The following is a 16,254-nucleotide window of genomic DNA, read 5'->3' as shown; positions in this document are numbered from 1 at the left end:
AAAGTGTTACTCAAACATGTGCGAATGATGAGGAGGAAACAGCATTATATATAGCTCACAAGAGTCAATTTTATGTATTATAGGACCTTTAAAGCTCCACTATGTAATTTTTCTGGTCAGGTTTGCCACTTTATCTTTTTATTTATCTTAAAATAGTGTGTAAAATAATGACTTTTCTGGCAAACACTGCGATTGTGATTAGATTTGCAATATGATCTGAGAAAAACCTAAAATATGAACTGACAAACTAATACAAGAATCAGACAGAACCTGTATTTATTCTAATGAATACACACTATACTCATTACCGTTTCCAATACCACGATGATAATGCCTTTTGTTAGACAATAGAATGTGATTTTCCACATTAAATAATAGTACTTTTTTTCTATTCCCATGTGGCCTTATATCTGTGTAATCCCTCAGTGGTCCAAGTAGGTTCCATAGTGGTCCATGGGCGTATACTAGTCTATGTGGTCTTATAGTTGTTCTGATACAGCTCGAGATCATTCTAAAAATATTCAGTTAATTTCTGTCATTTCTGTCTTTTTTAGTACCTGCTCAAATGAGTGTCTAGTTTTGATACTAGCTTAATGTCGATTCGAATCTACTTTTTGATTTGACTTTTGACAACCCTAGTTTGTACAGATGTCAAATGGAGGGTTAGCATGTATTATATAGAATAAGACAGGATGTTTTGTTGTTTGTGGGGAAATTATGGTACTTTGGTACTAAAGTTGCAGCCTTTTCGATTTGCTTATCGCAATGATTCAAATTGTGATTTTGATTTGATTGTGATTAATATTGTATTGGGAGTTTTAGATCAATGAGGGGAGCATTCTACAGGCCGGGTCCCAAAGATGTGTAGGGACAGTGATGACACATGGTAGCTCAAGCATTTCAAAGTATAGCCGATAAGTCTCACAGTTGTGCTGGGGAAATATCAGATATTCATGAGCCTCAGCAGAACAGGGCGTCCCCTCTGAGGCTCTGCAGAGAAGGAAGTGGTTGGATCAGAAGTGAAAGTATGTATGGCATAGTGCAACATAAGTTAACTAACAATATATGAGTTTAGGGTTATTTAAAAAAAAATAAAAATAAAGCCTCACTTTGCCTTATAGGGTTGATTACATTTTTTTCTCATATTAATCGATCATCATTTTCAATTTGATTTTGTTTTGTCTTATTAAAAACACCAAACTCTGGCTTTAATATACATTTGCTGAACATAAACAGTACAGAATTTTAATCATTGCCATTTAGCACAAAAGTCTTCCTCCAAAGTAAGTCTTCTGTCCGCTCCAAACTACATGCCTTTTACTGCCAGAGGAATATCTGTAGACCTCTCCATTAAAGTGTTATAATGTTGTTCCTTAGCTGTAAGATTCTGTCCACTACTCAGCCAACAAGCCTACATCACACATGCTCCCACATGACAATTCTCTATAAGTATACAAAAGCATGATGCAAAACTGTACACAACTTCACAAACCTGATGCAATGTACAGTAGTTTCATTAGCGGATTCACGCTGATTGTGTTGTGATACCGCTCTGGAGGGGGAGTGAGCAAAGGGAACAAGAGTAAAACGTAAAAACATGTAAAACATGTTAACACATTACTTTCGGTGAATAAATCACTTTCAAAACAATAAAAGGTAATATGGTGATCTAAATATGTTGTGTGTTACAGTTAATACCCCATAGACCCCCTCGATAAAAAGCGCCAAGCATAAAATTGACAATTACAATTGACAGAATCTCTAAAATTTCTGTGAACATTTCTTTACATTTATTTGATTTGTCAAAATGAATCTGGATTTGAGTAGTACTTTTTATTAGGACATAATTTACTTCTTTACATGCTTATTGTAATATAGTACTTTAGTTTATTAGTTTAAAAGGCACATTTGTATACCAGATTTAGCTAGTACTCTCTTATAGTACTTAATGTTCTTATCTTGCTATATTTACTAAAAAATCATTTTAAAAAACTCAAATAAAGATGGATCTAAATGAAATTCTTTTGCACTGAAATAGCTACTGTTCTTTTGCAGCATAGAGCTGAGTGTACACTAAATAAGAGAGGCTTGCTATGCTTCTGCAGCAGGCTTAGCACGTGTACTATAGGACCGCCCACAGTCACACTCAGTGCTTACAGAGCCCACTCATGCATGCAACACGCCTTTGCACAAAGACTTGTTTCAAGGCAATCAATTCACCACAAGAGCAGCAGAACAGGTGCTACCTAACACATTCATTTATGTGAATCATCTGTGAAGTGTCACTGAGTCTCAAGAAAGGCACTGATGAATACAATTCTTTTTATTTACAGTAACTCCTTAAAGGCACAAGACATAACTTTCTTGAGGTGGCACATCACCTGCATTTCCATGGAAACAAGTAGAAGGAGATTCTTCTCCAGGCCAAATATGAGTCAGGTTTGCGGAGATGCAAGCCTGCTCACAGTAAGGATGCAAGTTTTTCAGTGCTAAAAACTCAACCAAAATGAAAAAAACATGCATTTATTGTACTTTAAATTATACACTGTGGCTTTAAATTAGTCTATTATTGGCTACTCTTTCTTAATCTTTAAGCAGGCCTGATTTAGTCCTGATTTTTAGACCTGGTTTAGACTTGGTCTAGCTGGTATTTGGAACATCTGATACTAGGTCAGAAAAAAAAATAGTCAGATCTATTCAGCGCAAGATAAACATGCACATTTTATCACTTAATATAATTTAAATAATTTCCTCTCATGTGATGTTTGAGTTGTCGGGCTGTAATCGACTAAGCACATGTTCTTTGTCCTGCAGATCCACTTAAAACCTCTCAAAATGATTGCGTATCTCCTTGTATCTGTTTTCACAAGACTACAGCTGCATGGGTGCTCATGCAAAAACTACTATTTGTGCAGAAAAAGTACTACAAAACAATGTATTCATATAAAGGCAGATTAAACTTGTGATCATGAGTTTAATCTGCCTTTTTACATATAAATACCAAAACAGACAAGGACTGCATTTCGGAGCTGGACAGACCTGTTCCAGAGAGACCCAGCACAAAACAGCCCAACCCAACACATTCACACCACTCAGGGAAGCAACAAGTTGGCATGCTGGAGACCGTGTGGTTCTGAGGAATTACTACCACATATTTTGGGCTTGCCCCAAATTAAAATTGTATTGGAGCAAGATCCATGCAAGGTTAAAGTTTTTGGGGTAAGCATGCCATTCAACTTTGAAACTCTGTATTTAGGTAGGGTCTTTCTTTTGGAATGGAGAAGTGATAAAAAGCTGTTGCAAGTCCTCCTGGTGGCAAGTAAAAAGAACATCACTAAAAAATGGCTAAATCCTGCTCCGCCTTCAGTGGATGGCTGTATTGATATAGTATCTGAAATATTTAGGATGGAGAAGCTAACTTACACAATAAACATCTAAAGGAACATTTTTTATTGTATTTGGAACAAGTGGATCAAGTATATCATGCCAATTAGAACTGATTTTTTGGGAAGGTTCCATTTTGGTGAAGAATTATTATTTTATTGTACAATGCATATAGACTGATTGCATTTTGTTTTTCTTGTAAGCTTCTCGGTTCTTGTAAATACTTTTGTTTTTCCTTTTTACTCTTTTAATATACCAAAATGGTATGGGACCAAAGAACATGGCAAGTCTATGAAAAGCACCTTTAAGGGACTTTGAATAATAATAATGCTTATTTCATAGTATATTTGAACAAGAACAATTGTGTCTGTACAACGTGTGTTCTTCCCGAAATAAAATTTAATGAAAAAATTTTTTAGATTGGCCAAAAACAAAGTATTACCTTGGTTTGTTTTTTGTTTTTTTTATGCTCTGAGTCTCCCCTCCCTTTGCCCCCCATGCTAACTCGCTCCGTCCTTCAGAGCGCTATCACAATATCAACATGCATCCCCCCTTAACACTTTGTCAAGTTGCTGTGGACAGTTTTGTATCATATTTTATATATATTTATGAAGAATAGTTGTGTGGGAGCATGGGTGATGTATGCTTGTGGGTGGAGCATCGGAGACTTGGACCGTTAACCACAACAACGGTTTGAATAGGGCCTGGGAAAGATTGCTAGATTACTCAGACATGCATAGATGACATGTAAAACCTCTTCAGGCATGTTTTTGATGAGGAATCAACATTACAAAAATGTGATAAAGCTCAATTTTGCATAATAATCATTCACTTTAACCAACAGTTAGTTAGAAAGTTAAACAGATCAATAGCAGACAAGCAGATTAATCAACATTCACAGGAAACAAGCGCATGCAGAACTGTCCCAGAGCATCTAAGCTGGGACTAAAACAAGACTAAACCTAGACTAAACCAGGACTAAACCAGGATCGACAGGTTGTAGATGTGTCCGGGTCAGATGCAATCTATTTCCAGATAGGGTCTGCAGAGCCAAAGTCCACTCAAGACAAGATGAGAGAACAATAAAAATATTGTACTGGACCATCAGCAGTGAGATTTGGGTAGTTTTATTATCATAAAATAACATTTTTAATATGTGACTTTTAATTATTGACCAATAATAGTACATTATATGTACTATTAACCCTTTTAATGAGACTATTTAAAAATGATATCTCTGTAACAAAATATCCTGCTTCAGAATGTCTTATCATGAAAGGCCTTATGCTCTGTGCCTTGTTTGAGGAGTGTGCTGCTGTAGAGACACCTGCTCTCGGAAAGAAGAAGTGAGACTTGAAGTGTGCGTGCGTGCGTGTGTGTAGGGGTGTGTGTGTGGGGGGGGTGCGGGTGTGTGTGTGTGTGTAGGACTAAAGTTATGGGGACAAATGTCAGGTCTCCACTGGTGGAGCTTTCTACCACGTGATAACACTCCCTCATCAAAAACATGGCGGAAGAGGTGTTAGATGTCATCCTTGCAGGTTTGAGTATTTTAGAGATGCCTCTATTCAAACCCTCCTTATGGTTAGCTGTAAGATTCTCTGCAATGCTCCGAACACGTCTATGTCACTCATGCTCCCACATGACAATTCTCCATAAAGAAGGTTGCTACAAGTACCTGGGAGTCTATGTGAACAATAGGCTGGACTGGAGGGACAATAGTAATGCTGTATAAGAATGGCATGAGTGGACTCTACTTTCAGAGAAAGCTCAGATTTTTCAACATGTGCAGCAAGTTACTGAAGATTTTGTACCAGTCTGTGGTGTCCAGCACCCTGTACTTGGCTGTGGTCTGCTAGAGGAGCAGCACCACCATTGACATGCTGATTGTGTTGTGATAGTACTCTGAAGGGGAAGTAACTTAACGTGGAGAGCAAAGGAGATTCAGAGCATCAAAAACAAAAGTGAAACTTAAAAAATATATTAGTATGTTGTTTTTTGCGAATACAGTATAGCATTTTCAAAACAATAAAAGGTAAATATGCTGTTTAAGCAGTTAATACCCCATAGAAGTAAAGTACCCCCTCTTTAATAACCCATAGTCAAAGTCAAATACCCCCCTCTTTAAACTATGGGTAAATTTAGGTCAAGGTTAGGGTCGAGGTTAAAGGGACAGTATGTATTTTGATTCAAATTTCATAGACATGACTTTCTGTGACTTATCAGATTTGAGGTAAACATGTTCAAAAAATTAAAAGTTATTTTAGCCTCAGTTGTACTTGCTCTCCAATACACTAGAATAACCATAAACTCTGTTCCAGAATATTTTAGTTAAACCCTTTGTTCAGTTGAGATTGCCATAGAAAATCCAACAAAAAGACTTAAACAGTACCTATAGCTTCAAAGTTCCAAGACAATTCCAGGGCTAAAACAAATCTTGCATATTCAGGCTGAGTTCTTCTCTAAAACAGAAAACACTCTATTCTACTTTATGATGTCATGTGGTAATACAGGAAGTGCACCACTGTGTTTTTAAACTCCATACACCTTCACTAGGATCATTTGGATGACTTCAGCTCTGGAATTGCCAATCTCTACAGAACTAAAGTTAAAAGGAGCTGTTAACTTGAAAACTACTGTTTCATGACGTCACACGGTGGAACAGAGCATTTTGAGCTTTAAAGATGTAGACAGACTAATAATAAAGGGTTACTCAAACATGTGTGAATGAAACAAAACAACTCCAGGTATGTTTTTAACAACTCTAACCCTAACATTCTTGTATGGCTAAAAGTTCACAGGAGTAAATATGTTTTTGATGAAGATACAACATTATAACATAAATTAAAAACTGCATAATACAGGCCCTTTAATATGCCAGCCTTTAGAGGTTGACTCATTTTGTTTGTTCAGAGGTCTTTGAGACAAGTGAACATGACCTCCGTCTGACCCTTTGCACCCTCTGCTCACACCACAAACTTCATTTTTCTTTCACAACTCTGGCTGTTTAGCACATTCATTTCCCCCTTCAGACACACAATAGTTAGGTGCTATACTAAGATGGTCCCTTGAGAAAGAAACATGTACCTGAGTGGATCAGCCTTGACATTAAATTATAAATGTCAAATTGCTGAACTGTCAGACAGAACATGTGATTCATTCATTTTTTTTCTGGTTTTCATTTAGGCCCGGAACAAGCAAACTCAAGAGTTCACAGCCCTCAAACGCATCAAGCTGGAGCCAGGTGGGAGTCTTCTCTTCTCTGTAGAAGGGTAATTTCACCAAATCAGGCCTTTGAGTCCCCGAGAAATCACAAATTAACAATACTAATAAAAAATAATATGCTTTTAAAGAAAGGGGAGATAATTCCATAATACAAAATCAGAAAACATACTGCTAAAGCTACAAAGGGTCGGGGTTGGGATGGACTAGTGAGTATTCCATGAAGTCAGACTGAGTTTGTTTGGGCAATCCAGGCTCATCAAATCCTCAGAGCCAACTCTGGCTAGCCATGTTGATTGAACGCACGTCGATTGCTGTAGCAACAAACTGGCAACTAGGCTAACTGTCAAGATCATTTTAGCTTTAAATGTCTAAATAAACACAGCACTCACATACGTGAGATCACTGTTTTAAAAATCACATTATAACACATATAACATATAGTCCCATGTTGCCTGAGACTTTTAATGAGCAGCCATGTGCTCCCACCACAGACAGTCTATGGCTCCCATGTGCTGGACACGTGTGTGGACGTTGCACTCAGCTAAAAGGCACAAATAGCATTTGCCTATAGACATTATTTAATTGAAATGATATTGCACTTCAGTATTTATCATACATTACTACATTATGAAAATAAAAGGCCTAATTACTCTGTGGGATTATATTTAACCATTTACTTTAAACACTAATCAAGTGTTTTAGCATTAATATTTTATGCTGTGGCTGTTGGTGTAAGAAACAGTGGGTTTAATGCTGGTTTGGACTGTGTGCTCCTTTGTCATGTCTGTCTCTCCTCTTCTCCTCGTCTTCCACTTTCTATTAAACCTACATAAGCACTGTGCGCAGACAATTTTCATTACACTGGAAGAGTTCTGTTACAGCTGTACTTTTAAGCACAGAAGGTCAGATTCACACGCAGAAAAAGAAGAAATGAATTATACAGTTTATACTCTGCAATAAGCTGCCAGCCCCCTGTCTGCCCGCAGAGTGAACGGGGGAGGAGGAGCCGTGCCTTTCCTCTCACTCAGAAGGAACTGAAAACTTCTGTGTTACTAAGACTGTACAGTCAGATCATAAAAAAACTCACAACCCCCTGAAAAAGTATTTGCCTCTTACTATTTTCAAAGGATAGGGCACAATAGGTTAAGTTGGTCATGGTTTGTTCAAAGTTCTTGTTGGAAGAAGTACTTTTATTTTGTCTGTAATATGTCTATAGTCCTCTGCTGGGCCAAGGCCAGTCATATAACCCACGTAATTCATAAAATATAACAAAAGATACAATAACAGCGTCTACATGCGTATTTCTCTCATGCACTGTCAAACACAGACACAACAGATTCTTTAGTATTAAATGTACAGGTCAGATACATACTCACTGTATACACACATCACATTAACGTCTATTTACAGGTCTGTATACAGATATGATTGCAACCTACGGCTCATGTGCGAAATTCACTGTTCAAGTTCAGTTGTGTGGACAGAATTGTCCAACAGTCATGATTTAAGTTGATCAGAAAAGGAGCTGAGTGTAGGCAGCTCTCGTTTAGTCTCCGGGATGGTGTTCCAGGTTTGAGAGACTGTTCCTTGATAGAATTATACAGCCACCTCTGAAGCTTGCTCTTGTCCTGCTGTTTAGATTTTTATTTGTTTAGCAAATTCCTGTAGTGGGACAGACCATGTAAAATTTTAGTAGTTTCATCATGTTTTCCCAGCTTAATAGGTTGCGTTTTTTCTAAGTAATACAGTGCTGGTGGATCTTTGGGTTTTTGTCGAGCATTTTAAGGGCTTGTTTATATACCGTTTCAGTTGGTTGTTTTACTTTTTGTTCACTTGAGATTGCCACAGAAAGTCTCCGATATCATCGGGTGCATTGAGAAGTAAAGTACTGAACTGAAGAAGTGGCTTGGGTGAGCAGCAAAACGTCTTCACTTCTACAACATTTTGTCCTCTTGACAGATTTAACTTTGTCTTTTGCTAGAGAAATAAAGTAGTTTCAACAAGGCTGAAAATAGCTGTAGGTTCAAAGATTGGTCATTTCAGTGCTGAAAATTATTAAAATGATTCTAGTAAAAGCACATGGAGTTTTAAAACACAGTGGAGCACATACTGTATTACCACAGCCTAAATAAAAAAAAATTTAAAAACTGCTCAGTGTTCCAGTCAGTCAACCACAAGAGCACCCAATCATGACCATGGCAACCACGGAGTCAACTTTTTACTTATATTTAAGATGCACATTTATTGTGTGACTAAAACAAGAATCAAATGAACTGGACTGTATGTATTTTCTATTCATACTGCAGAAAATGGTTAGAGATTAGCAATCTAATAATTATTATCAGCTTGAGGTGGCCCTTTTACCCCACAACTTGAAGGTTCCTTTACACAAGCAACACTGAAAATTTCAAAGATGGAAAGGATCGATTTTGTGAATTGAAAGTGTTTGGACATCTAGTCTTGACAGGCGCCGTGTGTTTGAATTGCCTTAACCCCCTTGTTTGTCTGTGCAGAGGACGACTTCTCTGTCATCCAACAAGAGATCATGATTGTGAAGAGCTGCAAACACGCTAACATCGTGGCCTACTACGGCAGCTACATACAGTGAGTGCCTCCCTGTCCTCGTGTCTGTGTTTACTCTGAAACTGAGCTCAGGCTTTCCCCACAGAGACAACGAGCTGTGGATCTGTATGGAGTTCTGTGGAGGAGGCTCGCTGCAGGACATCTACCATGGTCAGACACTCATGACACTATTACTATACATGTATAGTGTATGTTTTATTTCAGAATGTCACGCATCACAAAAAATGACCAAAACTACAAGGCACATAAAGGTATAGACTAAATCACTATGGGAAACCTTAAAAAACCTTATAACACTGCAAGCCTGGGTAACATTGGGATGGGAGACCGCTGGGAATACCAGGTGCTAGTGGCTTAGGCAAAACAGTTCACCCACCTTGTTTAGACCTCAGTGTGTCTCCACACTGCTCTACAAACCTGACTGCTTGTCAACATAAAAATGCTGTTGCATTTGCTATAATATTCCATAGTATGGTATAAAACTTGGTTTTAGCTTTTTATTTTCATGGATTCATGCAGGTGATGCAGGTGCAGGTGTGCTTATGACTGTGAGTTGGTTGGACAGGGACAATGTAGTCACAGGAGGTATTCTATGAAACGAGATGTAGTAAAAGCCCAGTTATTGTTACATTTTCTATATTTATAATGCTAGTTTTTTTATTGGAATGTTTTCTTTTTCTGATGTTGTGATTGGCACAGTTCAGTATTAGCATGTAATGTTGTCTTCTTCCAAATTAATCTTCCATAAATCTAATTTAATCTGGTTTGTTTGGGCAATCCAGGTTCATGAAATCCCCAGTTCCATTCCACCAGTGTGGTTAACCAGAGTTGGCTCTGAGTTGCTGTAGTAACAAGCACCCAGGTGCAAACCCGATCGGGACCAGGCTAACTGTCAAGATTATTTTAGCTTTGTCTCTAAAGATGTCTAAAGAGACACTTTTATCAAAGGTGTCAGAATGTGAGCACTCACACCTTTGTCACATAACATGTTTCTGTCTGAAGACAGTTCAGAAATGACTTTTTAGTTTGAGTTTCTCTCACACACTAGAGAGATTTCTCCTCACTCCATCCAGGGACATTTTTAGGGTTCAATAAAACAACTCTATTAAGCACGTGAAAGAGGGACCAGGAGGTTGGGGGATTATTATGAATTAGGCTTCTTTATGGTTCCAAGTACTTGACAGTATGAGGCTTTCAAATAAGTGAAATGTGTTTTTAGCCAGGAAGCTTTTTGCGCTTCACAGTTTATTTATATTTTTTTCACATTTGAGAGTGTTCATATCAGTACCTAACACCCAGCCAACATGCCGGGGGTTGCTGTAGCTGAGCTGTGTTGTCACATAGATCAAGTCTTGTTTCTGGTACTTAGTGAAACAATGCTGTGTTTGTGCAGTAACAGGAGCCTTATTGGAGCCACAGATCGCCTTCATCTGTAGAGAGATGCTCCAGGTACTGACTCGTCACATACCAGCTGCTGTACAGTATCACATTAAAGGAGATATATTATTTATCATACTTTTATGTGCTTTTAACCATGTTATAACAGTCTTCCCTCATAATTAGCTTACTTTTTAGTTATATATTTTGATTGATTCATAGTATACATGCTTGAGTAACCCTTTATTGTCTGGCATTTGAGGCATAAGTGCTCAGAAAATGTCCATTTTCACATACCCCCTATGTCCTCACACAGCCCTGTACTTATTTACCACTATTCAAACCTTTAGTGTTTTTTAGAAATTAAAACAAGTGAATGAAAATGTACTGAAAAAATTGAACGGTCCACTACCCTACAGTTAAATCAGACTTTAGATCTATTTTCCACAAAACTTTAATTGTTAGGCAATTACAAAGATATCCTTTGTTTGTCTTCACATTTCTGATAAATTGCCTATTTTAGACACCATACGATATGGGTTAAATCACAGAGAAAGTCTACCTGGTACAATGCTAGCCTAGTCATTGGTTTTGATAAAAAGCCAATCAGTAGAAATATACCCACCATCCCATCATTACCATGGAAAGAGGCTTGAACTGAACTGTGCTGGTGCTGTGCTCAGGGCCTGGACTACCTGCATGCTCAGAAGAAGATGCACAGAGATATAAAGGTACTCTTCTGCATTCTACCTTCAAGAGAGTTACGTAGAATTGAGTCTTGTGCGCTTTAAGCCATATTAGAATGTTATTACCTCAAAAATATACCTGGAGTTGTGTTTTGTTTTATTCACACATGTTTGAGTAACTCTTTATTATTAATATCGCTACATCTCCAAAGCTTAAAATGTTCTCTTCCGCCTTGTGCTGTCAGAAAGCAGTAGCTTTTAAGTTAACAGCTACTTTTACCTTACGTTCAGTAGAGATTGGCAATTGCAGGGCAGAAATTTTTCAAATTATTCTAGTGAAGGTGTATGGAGTTTAAATACACAGTGGAGCATGTATTATCACATGATATCACATGACATCACAAGGTGGAACAGAGTGTTTTATGTCAGAAGAACACTGCCTAAATTTGCAAGATTTGTGTGTTAAACAAAACACAATTCCAGGTATGTTTGTGATGGGGAAACCACATTATAACAGATAAGTAAATAGCGTAATATGAGCCCTTTCAGTTTTCAGAGTAGATCTGAACTGTGTTTGTGCTGCAGGGAGCCAACGTTCTGCTCAACGACATGGGCCAGGTCAAACTAGGTATGTGATTGTGCAATACCTCACACATTCACATACACACATGCACACACGCACACACACACGCAGCTGTGCCCATAGAGTGCACACATTTATTATTTTATTATGTTCAAACATACTGATTATGTTTAAATAACACTTGGTTCACTCAGGACACTTGACACTGTGTCATATCAAGCATTTGTGGACCTAGGAGTGGGTGGTGTCAAAATATTAATTTCACAATTTTCTCGGAGCCAGATGACAATTTCAGTTCACGATATATATGTAAACATCTATATTTATATTGACTTTTAGGGGAAACTAAAGTCATGTGCTTCTTCTGAATCTTTCTACTTCCCTGCAAGGTTCATACTGCTCATACTGTTTTCTGTTTTGTATTGTATATTTAAGTCTATTCTTTACCTTATTTGTATCCCCTTATTTTTATTTCATCATAGTTTATATTATTATTCTTTGTTTAATGCTGCACCATAACGAAGAGCAAGTTCCTGGTTTGTGAATTCTGTTCACTTACAACTAAAACTCATTCTGATTCTGAATAGGTTAAATACAACACAACTGTAAGGGCGGCTGGGAAAAGTGTCTTTGTTTGAGCATAGAGCTGCGAAATTAGAGATCACAATATGGCAATTTTATCAATATAGCATATTGTAAAAGGAATGGGGTGAACCTGTCGTGTTTCTGTGCAGCTGATTTTGGGATCTCGGCGCAGATCACTGCCACTCTGGCCCGGCGCATGTCCTTCATCGGAACTCCATACTGGTGGGTACTGGCAGCTGGCAAGTGTGGTCCCAGCACCTGCCGTATGCTTTATGTGTGAATATGTCGTGAGATTGAGTGATTGGGAGTCGCATTTTCGACATGCATGTCAAGTTTGTTCAAGAGGGGGTATTATTCAAAATCAACTCTTTGGAGCTTTCTATCACCTTATTCCATTGTTCCCTCATCAAAATCATGTCTGAAGAGGTTTTAGATGTCATCCATTGACATCTAAAACTGATGTTAATGGCTGAGCATCTTTGTCGCACACGCTCATACATGACAATTTTCCATAAATGTACAAAAACATGATACAATACACTACAACTTCACTGTGATGTGTAGTAATTTCATTAGTGGGATCCACACTGATTGTGCTGTGATAGCACTCTGAATGGGGAGTGACTTAGCACTGAAAGCAAAGGGATCTAAATATATGTGTACAGTAGTGTAATATCCCCTCTTTAAGCTAATTGGATATCCAACACAGCTTATACTGTTTTTTATGCATTGCTTATTGGACCGCATTAATCTTTTGTTAACTAGAGTCCAAAGTGTGTTGTAAATGTGCGTTTCCCAGAGCTTGTGATTGTCTGTGTATCAGGATGGCTCCAGAGGTGGCTGCAGTGGAGATTAAAGGAGGATACAATGAGCTGTGTGACATTTGGTCCCTGGGAATCACTGCCATTGAGCTCGCCGAGCTGCAGCCTCCTCTGTTTGACCTGCACCCACTTAGGTACACACCCTCCACACTCGCACACTCACACACACGTACACATGCACACCCATACATACACACACACAAACACATACACCACACACACGCAACTCCACGCACACACACACACACACACCCACACACACAGACCCCTAAGCACCACTCCAGCAAAACTTTGCGTGCTCTGGTTTAACAGTGACACTCACACTAATTACAAAATTAAATGCATTCTTATACAAGATAAAAGTACCTATTTCAATCTAACTTTAATTGTCTATATCACTTGACTGTCTATACATTATTGTTTACGGCTTGATTTTTGCCATTTTTCTCAAAATTGTACAAACACAATAGGTCTCTCTGACTCGCCCTCCCATTTGTGCTTGGACCCTAATAATCTAAACCTCTATTTATTAAACTAGGTTGCTGATCTAATATGGAAGGATTTGCCTCATGGAGACCCAATTTTTGGTCCCCATAAAGCAAAAAGTTTCCAAGTCATTTCAGTCCCCAGTATGTGATGAAGATCAGACACACACACAAATAGCAGATACACTTTGCACCTCCCCTACATAACAAAAGTAATAATAATAATAATAATAAATATTTTTCTAAACACTTGTTCTCATCCCTGGATAACTGTCAGCACACTGTCCTGCAGGGTCCTGTTCCTCATGTCTAAGAGCGGATACCAGCCTCCAAAACTCAAGGACAAATCCAAATGGTAAACACTACACTCTCGTTCTGTCATAATGCAACAGTATTTATTCGATGCATTTTTGCTCAGAATAAGTGAAGACCAGATAACACCATAGCGGTAATGTAGTTCCAGTGTACTGTTCTCTGGTGCTCATTTTTTGACAGTGTTGCCGGTGTGCTGGGGACAACAGATATTTACATTCTCTCTGTGTTCAGGTCTCCTATGTTCTATAACTTTGTGAAGGCCATGTTGGTGAAGAAGCCCAGTAAGAGACCCAGTGCTTCCAAAATGCTCACAGTGAGTAGGGCCCTCATTTTCCACTTGGGTTTACAAGGTGCTTTGAGGACCAATTTTTGGGTTAGATGGTAAAGTAGAATAAAAATATAAGGCTACTAGTGATGGGTGGATATGTAACCCTCAGGTCCCACAGGTCCTACAGCTGTGGGTGCGCTGGATAACAGTCCAAACAGTCCTCCGCCTCACCTAAAACATGTTTTGTAGCTCTGATTAACAAACAAGGGCAGCCACGTGCTAATATACAGTGCAGCATATGTCCATATGCTCCACTGTAGCATTCTGTTACAGTATGGCACAAGATTATTACAGGTGAGTGACACATGTACAGAGCTACTGAGTTTTACTGTCTCTTGTTGGGCAGGTCACATACTGGGTATATGTTGGCAGAACAGATGAGAGGGAAGTGTGGTTAAAATCCCCAGAGATGAGGAAAAGGGCCTGTGGGTGCTATGTTTGGAGGGTGCAAGAGAGTAATACTTCACAAACATTTTCAGTGTCAACATATACAAATTTCTTAGTTGTACTCCAGACAGCTCTAAAGTCTCACTCTGTGGTTTCTCCCAGAACCCATTTGTGACACAGCGTGGTCTGAACCAAGAGCTGACCCTGGAGCTCTTGGATGGTTATCGGCATCCCGAAAAACTGAAAACCTGCATGGTAACTGATGATGACGATATAGAGGTACTTGCTCTATGCCCATAGGACAGCATTGACTTAAACAATTAAACTAATTGTCATTCATTGTTTTTTGAAATGAAGGTGGTCCCTGGCTCTCTAAGGAGGATCCAGTCTCTTTTCAAACACAAGCTAGCAGAGCGGACCAGCTCAGACACACACAGTGAGTGCACGCCACATGAGTCATTTCAGCATTTGTACTAGTAAATAATGCGTAACTCTATATGAATGTGCCTGTCAGTGGACTGCACCTCCACAAAGAGGCTCATCAAACGTGGGTCTGGCCACCGTGCCACGGTAAGACTCTGTACAAAAGAACACTGTAATAGTGTCATTGTGGAAGTGACCAGCATGTCTCTACAGGTGCAGCCTTTAGAGCTGAGCCAATCTAACCAGACATCTGCCAGGTAAATGAGCAGCTCACAGCGCCCACCATGACCAGTGTGCTAATGCCCTCTCTGCACTGTCTGTCTGCAGGACCCAGAACTCGGACTCAGAGGACGACTATGATGACGTTGATGTGTATGAACATACTACACTCTTAAGAATGTGAAGGCATCAGTCAAGTTATTTTATTCCATCTAGAGCTGAAAAGTTGATTTCCTTGACCCATACCCAGCATAGTTCTTCCTGGGCAGGTGTTATGTTTTGCATATGTGCATCAATGATAATGTTGCTGTGTGCTTCTACCCTTTTCAGGCCAACCTTAGAACTGCCCAGATCCCCACAGAACAGCCAAAGCCACACACCTCCACCTTCAGACAGCAGATCTCTGCTCTTTGACACAGCATACACCACTAGACCCCCCCTGCCTCCCAAGGTCCCATACATCTGCTGTGCTCATATTAAAGCTGGGTTCATATTTGGGACTATTCTTTATCTCCCTGTCCTCTGTGCAGAGCAAACTGAGCAGCGGCTCTGAGGACAGCCTGACAGAAGAGCACTCCAGATCTGCTTCCTTCTCCAGCAGGTCGCCCCCGGTCCCCTTGCCTCGCAACATCAACCATTCAGGTTTGAACTTTTCCTCCAGTCGGTAAACACTACAATTATAAACATAATCAAAGGTGCCATTTACTGGTCAATCCAGTCTGTTCAGTGAAATGTATCATTTACATTAATTTCATGTAATAATGACTGACAGGGGGACCAAAGATTCAGAACTTGGGTAACAGTTTAACAATGTTTATTTACAGATTGAAAGATGCAAATGAAGGTAGATGGATCA

At 39.0% G+C, this 16,254-nt stretch overlaps 1 protein-coding gene across 5 annotated transcripts in view; it reads left to right on the top strand.

The window, feature by feature from the left end:
* LOC117380711 (mitogen-activated protein kinase kinase kinase kinase 5-like) overlaps positions 1-16,254 on the top strand; it is a 49,815-nt gene that overhangs the window by 1,485 nt on the left and 32,076 nt on the right. For 2 of the 5 annotated variants that reach the window (XM_033977552.2, XM_033977551.2), the window contains exons 2-18: positions 6,568-6,625; positions 9,120-9,210; positions 9,275-9,339; positions 10,583-10,638; positions 11,250-11,297; positions 11,838-11,880; positions 12,570-12,642; positions 13,244-13,375; positions 14,019-14,081; positions 14,273-14,354; positions 14,919-15,035; positions 15,114-15,192; positions 15,271-15,326; positions 15,393-15,436; positions 15,507-15,551; positions 15,729-15,849; positions 15,929-16,040. In XM_033977552.2, coding sequence (XP_033833443.1) covers positions 6,568-6,625; positions 9,120-9,210; positions 9,275-9,339; positions 10,583-10,638; positions 11,250-11,297; positions 11,838-11,880; positions 12,570-12,642; positions 13,244-13,375; positions 14,019-14,081; positions 14,273-14,354; positions 14,919-15,035; positions 15,114-15,192; positions 15,271-15,326; positions 15,393-15,436; positions 15,507-15,551; positions 15,729-15,849; positions 15,929-16,040 — 1,285 coding nt within the window. Of the gene's footprint in view, positions 1-6,567; positions 6,626-9,119; positions 9,211-9,274; positions 9,340-10,582; positions 10,639-11,249; positions 11,298-11,837; positions 11,881-12,569; positions 12,643-13,243; positions 13,376-14,018; positions 14,082-14,272; positions 14,355-14,918; positions 15,036-15,113; positions 15,193-15,270; positions 15,327-15,392; positions 15,437-15,506; positions 15,579-15,728; positions 15,850-15,928; positions 16,041-16,254 lie in introns of all 5 variants that reach the window. The other 3 variants (XM_055226236.1, XM_055226235.1, XM_055226237.1) reach the window with 2 other exon arrangements.

The sequence above is a fragment of the Periophthalmus magnuspinnatus genome, chromosome 13, assembly GCF_009829125.3.
Source record: "Periophthalmus magnuspinnatus isolate fPerMag1 chromosome 13, fPerMag1.2.pri, whole genome shotgun sequence".
Taxonomy (NCBI): Eukaryota; Metazoa; Chordata; class Actinopteri; order Gobiiformes; family Gobiidae; genus Periophthalmus; species Periophthalmus magnuspinnatus.
Note: the sequence above shows the minus strand (reverse complement) of the source record. Positions and strands in the feature narration are given on the sequence as shown.